At 42.9% G+C, this 7,124-nt stretch overlaps 1 protein-coding gene across 1 annotated transcript; it reads left to right on the top strand.

Annotated features, from left to right (window-relative positions):
* Positions 1 to 2,374: 2,374 nt before the first annotated feature.
* Positions 2,375 to 6,476, top strand: LOC131705120 (ragulator complex protein LAMTOR2). The gene is made up of 4 exons (XM_059007355.1): positions 2,375 to 2,563; positions 2,912 to 3,074; positions 3,335 to 3,424; positions 5,783 to 6,476. Exons 1-4 carry the CDS (start codon positions 2,496 to 2,498, stop codon positions 5,837 to 5,839), a joined length of 378 nt encoding a protein of 125 aa, XP_058863338.1. The 5' UTR covers positions 2,375 to 2,495; the 3' UTR covers positions 5,840 to 6,476.
* The last annotated feature ends 648 nt before the right edge of the window (positions 6,477 to 7,124 follow it).

Here is a 7,124-nt window from a genome sequence, read left to right as displayed (position 1 = left end):
TCTTGGAGAATGCTAGTCTGCTTACCTGTGTGGCTTTTTAGTTTGACTACATCCATAAAACTTTATAAGTGAGCGAATATAAAGTTAATAAGAAACACTGCTCCAAATTACTATGTTCAATGACTACGAAATCAAATGTACAATTGAAGACTTACATTATTTGAATTTAAGTTTCCTCCAGTATTTCTATAAATAAACCTGATTGTGTTTTGCAAGGTGTAAAAGGGGCTTGAACCAAGGATTTTAAATATATTTTACTAGCATCTGCAGCATTGTCACTGGCCCCTTTGTGTTTGTCTGCTTGCTCTTTAATACTTTGCAGAGATACAGATCTTCTTTTTAAATACGACTGAAATGTGCAATCCTCTCCTGATTGGATAAACCACAAACCAGAGCTACAGCAAGCACTTGTGTAGCAGGAGGCAGCAGTACGTTCTTGTTCTACAGTGTGGTCTTTAAGAGATCTACACGTCTTATAATAAAGGATGAAAACGAGCAGACACAAAATACTGCCATCAAAAGAAAAGGAGGCCCAGTGATGAGGCAAAAAAAAAATCAATTTTTAAATCCTGTTTAGAACGTTATATGAAGTTTATAAAAAGAAATGTAAAAAGTACTTTCATATAATGATATCAATAGGATTTTTGCCACATCCACATCTCCCCACTGCTATAACACACATATCCACATCTCCCCACTGCTATAACACATATACACATCTCCCCACTGCTATAACACACATATCCACATCTCCCCACTGCTATAACACACATATACACATCTCCCCACTGCTATAACACACATATACACATCTCCCCACTGCTATAACACACATACACACATCTCACTGCTATAACACACATATCCACATCTCCCCACTGCTATAACACACATATACACATCTCCCCACTGTTATAACACACATATCAACATCTCCCCGCTGCTGTAACACACCATTTCAAAATGCTTTGTCAATTAAAGTGACTGGAGATCACAAGCATAAACAGTTTTTTTTGTTTTTTGGTTTTTTTTTAAGGTAACTGAAGCTAAAAACTCAATGAAGCCTTTTTATTAGCTAACAGCATTATCACCACTGTCTCTGTGCTGAGGGTTTTAATTTGCGTGTGTGTTGTGTTTTCAGCATACTGTACAGGCATTTCTCTAAAATACAAAGCTTTAGATTCACTTTGTGTTGTCGGTCACATGGAGTAAATGTGACTTAGAGATTATGTACCAGGAAGCAGCAACACTATTTAAATCTAATGCAAACTCCTGGAACCAAAACATAATTGCAATTATATATATATAGAGAGAGAGAGAGAGAGAGAGAGAGAGAGAGAGAGAGAGAGAGACCCTGATACTGATGTGACACAGCCATCTGAAATGTATGTGCATCAGATGTCACATTAAATTAGCTATACTGTTTAATTCATCTTACTTAAATATATAATGTAAAAAAAAAAAAAATTACAGGGTGCTAAAATGTGCAGGCTGATTTTCACCCCATCCAAGGTCAACAATCTTATATTTACCCAAATAGCTGATTTCCATAAAACTTACCAGCTTCACCAGCATTTCAATTGTCTCCATTAAAATGTGCGTTTTTTTTTTCTTCTTCATTATTACAAATGTAAATGTATAAAAATGCATTGCTTTTGATAGGTAACCCTTTAATCCACGTACTGTCTTTATTGTTGGACTGTTCTGAAGTGGACTGTATTCTCTTTAGCTGTAATTCTATACTGTGTGCTGTTTTGTTTGTTTTTCTCCCTAGGTTTAGACCCTCGAAGCCTGCTTAAGCTAATGCCTGCGATTCTTATACTTGAAATGCTTCTTTACTGGAGCGGGGTTGGAAGCTCGGATAGCAGACTCCACTTGAAGTCTTTGAATATGCTGAACTGCTTATAAATAGCGCTGAAACACAAAACAGTTTATCATCCAAGAAAAACAGAAATGTCTATGAAATTGTAACTACTTTTAAATTCGCTTATTTTAATAAATCTGGATTTAAAAATTGCTTCTGTGTTCTGTGTATTTGTATTAACAGTAAGCAGCTTAAAACGAAAAAAAAATAATTAAATGCCGAATGTATAAAATTGTAATTGTAGTTTGAGTTCAGGAGCTTCGGTTCAGTTCTAGTTGCTATAAACGTGTAACCTAGGCTATATCAGAACACTAATCTAACTTCCTCGTGTGACCTACAGCAGCGGAAGTTCAGGAGGCACCAGTTTAACTCTTTCTGATCTACGTAATTTGACACAAAGACTCAACTGGATTCCCTCAATTTATCCCAGGACAAAATCTGTATCGTTCGCAGAACAGGACTACATTTCCCAGCAGCGAACTACTCTAGGATACTACATATCCCAGAAGGCACTGCGTGAGTCTTTTCGTCAGCGATACTGCGTTGCAGGAAATTGGTGCGCAAGAGTCAGCTGATAGTTCGGGTTATTTATTTACGAATCAGAATTTTGTGTTTTTCATTTCTAAATAAGATGTTGCGTCCCAAAGCTCTTACCCAAGTTTTGAGCCAGGCGAACACTAACGGAGTGCAGAGCACGCTGTAAGTTTTAATTTGAAATAATTTCACTGCACGTTTTAGCGTTGTGTCTGTTTAATAATATTAAATGCAGGTTGCATGTGATGTTAGATTCGTTTGAAATGACTATGTAATCACGTTAACATTAATTACGGGGATTGTGTGACAATAAGCGGAGGTGATTTTATCAGGAGTTTAATAACCTGGCAAAAAAAAAACCCTGAACACGCGCCGATAGAACAGCAAAAATGAACCGGAGACGCGCCGATACAGAATGTGGTTGTTTTGCTGTGAAATTCGAGTCCAGGCCGGCTTTATTGCATTCATTACAAGAACGTTTCCCTTTATTAACGCCTCGTCTTTTATTGACAGCTTGCTGAATAACGAGGGCTCCCTGCTGGCTTACTCCGGATACGGCGATACCGATGCCCGGGTCACGGCAGCCATAGCCAGCAACATCTGGGCTGCGTACGATAAGAACGGGCACCAGGCTTTCAACGAGGACAAGCTGAAATTAATCCTCATGGATTGCATGGTGAGCGCACTTAGAAATGAGTTGGAAACGACTCACAATTTCAGTTTTGAGAGAAACACGTTGTAGAACACAGTGTTGTCATTTTAAAACTGGTATGCTACAGTGCACAAGGTGAAAGACGTTTCTGTGTGCAAGCCACGCTTCCAGACAGAATCTAGTCTTTTTTTAATGTTCCCAGTGTTTTAGAGGCTACTTCGATGCATTTATAACCGATTCTCTCCACTGCTGTCATTGTCTCTTCTCTGTCTGTCTCTTTGCAGGAGGGCCGGGTGGCGATCACAAGAGTAGCCAATCTGCTGCTCTGCATGTACGCCAAGGAGACGGTGGGCTTCGGCATGCTCAAAGCCAAGGTGGGCTCCCGCTGCTCTGTCTGTTCAGCATGCTGAGAAGAGGCTTGCAGACCGACAGTCCCTTGAGTGTCAATAGTGTTCTGTGTTACAGTTGGGTTTAAGTGTGAGTGCTTATCTAGTGCAGGGGGCTTTGCCACCAAAACAGAAGACTTCTCCAAAAAACAAAAAGGACGTGAGTGATTGCAACACAAAGGGTAAAGGTTACACCTTGTACTGAGAGTTCAGGCATGATTCTGAGAGCTCTGTTGACACTGCTGATGTGCTTTAGACTGAACCTAACTGTAATATAAGACTGGATATCGATGCTTAGGATGAATGTCTGAATAATTTAGTGTTTTTCTAAAGTAAGTACGTGCATGTGACAGCTTAGACGATGTTGCTGTACTTTATTTCACCAGCAGGTGGCAGTACTGCACTGTGAATCGGCTCAGTTTTGGCTCAGACAAAAAAGGAACTGCTGGTATGTTTGAATAGACAACCAGTTTGTGTTCATTTATTTGCATCTGAATTCAGTCCTGTGCAGAGTTCTGCAGACACCGCTGTCAATGTGAACCACAGGACCTGGTCAAAACATTAGACACATTTGCCATAACCCTGTCAGAAGATTCAGTGTGTGTTTTATACTTCAGTTTGGGAATATGCAAAAACTTCAAAGACAAGGCTGTGGGTGTAATGTGTCTGCTGGTACCTGTCCTATGCTGACTCTGCAGTCATGTGATCTACAGCAATGCAGCAGCTTATCTTCATTTTAAATGTTTGCTGAAGAACTTTTAAACTCCACAGCACGATATGAAAAAGGGGAAGCAGTAATAATGTAAATGGAGCTGAACGAGTTCTCATTGTAAAGTATTGATTACCTCTCACCCCTGTGCTGCTTACTTCAAAACTAAAACAGCAAACCTAGTCAAAACCGCTCTTAAAATGAACGTTTTTAACAGAGAACGATATTACCAGGTGGTTGTATTCAAGCACATCGCTGTATCAACACTTTAGAAAGGTTCACTGAAATAAAACTGAGGATTAAATTGATTGTCCAGCACAACTGAATCGTGGCAGCCATTAAATACCACGTGTCTGTTCCAGGCCAACACTCCAGTGCCATCGCTTGACCTTTTTATTTTACTGTTTTCTACTGATTTTCTCAATGTTCCCCTTTATGATTTCTGTTTTTGAATGTTTCATTGTCAGAACAAAAGAGGTTTATTTAAAAGAACTTCCGTGTTTGTTTTTTTTTTCTGTTTGTTTCGTAATCTGCTATTTTTTTTTTTGTAATAAGGTGTAGCCTTCTGCAAATCAATGTGGAACAAGTTGAAACTGGTGTCCTGTTGCACCAACTTGAGGAAATTGCATGTGCAGGATAGGTAATGGCATCAGTTCAGTCTCCATGCCTCAAGCCTGCCCTGGACTGGAGGGAGCATCCTTTCTCTTAGGGGGTGAGGGAGCAGTTCAGTCTCCATGCCTCAAGCCTGCCCTGGACTGGAGGGAGCACCCTTTCTCTTAGGGAGCGAGGGAGGGAGCAGTTCAGTCTCCATGCCTCAAGCCTGCCCTGGACTGGAGGGAGCATCCTTTCTCTTAGGGAGTGAGGGAGGGAGCAGTTCAGTCTCCATGTCTCAAGCCTGCCCTGGACTGGAGGGAGCATCCTTTCTCTTAGGGGGTGAGGGAGCAGTTCAGTCTCCATGCCTCAAGCCTGCCCTGGACTGGAGGGAGCACCCTTTCTCTTAGGGAGCGAGGGAGGGAGCAGTTCAGTCTCCATGCCTCAAGCCTGCCCTGGACTGGAGGGAGCATCCTTTCTCTTAGGGAGTGAGGGAGGGAGCAGTTCAGTCTCCATGTCTCAAGCCTGCCCTGGACTGGAGGGAGCACCCTTTCTCTTAGGGAGTGAGGGAGGGAGCAGTTCAGTCTCCATGCCTCAAGCCTGCCCTGGACTGGAGGGAGCACCCTTTCTCTTAGGGAGCGAGGGAGGGAGCAGTTCAGTCTCCATGCCTCAAGCCTGCCCTGGACTGGAGGGAGCATCCTTTCTCTTAGGGAGTGAGGGAGGGAGCAGTTCAGTCTCCATGTCTCAAGCCTGCCCTGGACTGGAGGGAGCACCCTTTCTCTTAGGGAGTGAGGGAGGGAGCAGTTCAGTCTCCATGCCTCAAGCCTGCCCTGGACTGGAGGGAGCATCCTTTCTCTTAGGGAGTGAGGGAGGGAGCAGTTCAGTCTCCATGTCTCAAGCCTGCCCTGGACTGGAGGGAGCACCCTTTCTCTTAGGGGGGTGAGGGAGCAGTTCAGTCTCCATGCCTCAACACCTGTAAAGCTGACAAGCCTGGTTTTCTTTTCCAGTTTTTGAATAATTGTTAAATTCCTTTGTTTCTTTTGCAGGCAGAAGCTTTGGTAAAATACCTGGAGGAACCTCTGACTCAGGTGGCAGCTTCCTAGGGGGAAGGAAGTGGCTGTCGCACCGCTGGATAGACTTCCTTTTGGAAGACTGGGAAGGGCACCAGGGGATAAACCAAGGACAGCAATATGATAGAACCTGGAATAAACCAAGGACAGCACTATAACAGAGCCTGCCTGCCTCTCTCTGTCTCCACATCGAACTGTGTTATATATAACAGTACAGGCCAGCCAGTGAACTGTGACCTCCGCTTTTCCAACAAGCACTGAGCCGTCTCCCAAGTGTTTTTTGAAAACGCACAGTGATGGAGGGGCCATGAATTAATAACCCAAAGAAACCTCCTGCTTGCTGTCCGAGTGTCTTGGTGTCCCTGAATAGATCATCATCCCGCTAGTGCAGCTGTACCCACAAATTGTATCTGCTTTCTTGTCAGTCTCTGTTAAAGAAATGGCTAAATTGCTCATTACAGGAGAGCTAACCAAGGTTTTTAAAAATCCATCCCTTGCCTCTTCTTGGCTCTTCAGGTTTTGCAGTCAGTCCAGGGGTCAGGTAAATAAGCAATTCAACAGACATCTTGAACTCGACACCCATTTGATCCTGTTAAACCCATGCCTTGTGTTTTATATACTGTATGTGTCTGTGTGCAAAGAGAAGTCAATAAAAAGGGTTTGCAAAATGCTTTCTCAGAGGAGACCTGCTGGTTATTAGCAAGACACCCGTTCAACTGTGTTCCACAAATCTCTTTCTGATTCCAGGGTTCAATAAACTGAACCAGCTATTTTGATAGTGTTGTTTTTTGCTTCTGTCTATTCGGCTGGCACCTCAGTGCATTAGAACAGCCAAAGTATCTTTATATTAGTGAGCGCCAGCACCATCTAGTGCACAGCTAGTGTATTGCCAGCAAAACAAAAGGAAACTTGATGCATAGTGGCAGACCACTAGATGGCACTGGTTCTTATTTCTATAAAGACAATTTGGCTGATCTGACCTGCATGTCTGGCAGGCAACTGGAACTGAAAAGCAGCTCCTGAACTCGGAGTCAAAGCGCAGACTTAAATACCTGTGATGAGAGCCAGTTGGAAAGTTTACAAACATCATAAACTGATGAGGGAGCAGCACCACAGTACTAGTGTGCAATACAGGCTGATACATTTAGAGGGTTGGTAACAATTGTATTAAGATATAGAGATTATTTTAAGATTTTGTATTAGGCCTGCCCTGGACTGTAGGGAGCACCCTTTCTCTTAGGGGGTGAGGGGGCAGTTCAGTCTCCATGCCTCAAGCCTGCCCTGGACTATAGGGAGCACCCTTTCTCTTCAGGGGCGA

Source organism: Acipenser ruthenus, chromosome 35 (genome assembly GCF_902713425.1).
Source record: "Acipenser ruthenus chromosome 35, fAciRut3.2 maternal haplotype, whole genome shotgun sequence".
Classification (NCBI taxonomy): Eukaryota; Metazoa; Chordata; class Actinopteri; order Acipenseriformes; family Acipenseridae; genus Acipenser; species Acipenser ruthenus.
This window is presented reverse-complemented; position numbering and strand designations above follow the sequence as displayed.

Coding starts and splice junctions, on each gene's coding strand:
- LOC131705120 (XM_059007355.1), top strand. CDS start 2,496: ATGTTGCGTCCCAAAGCTCTTACCCAAGTTTTGAGCCAGGCGAACACT. Junction 2,564..2,911: donor AACGGAGTGCAGAGCACGCT/GTAAGTTTTAAT, acceptor TTTTATTGACAG/CTTGCTGAATAACGAGGGCT. Junction 3,425..5,782: donor TCGGCATGCTCAAAGCCAAG/GTGGGCTCCCGC, acceptor TTTCTTTTGCAG/GCAGAAGCTTTGGTAAAATA.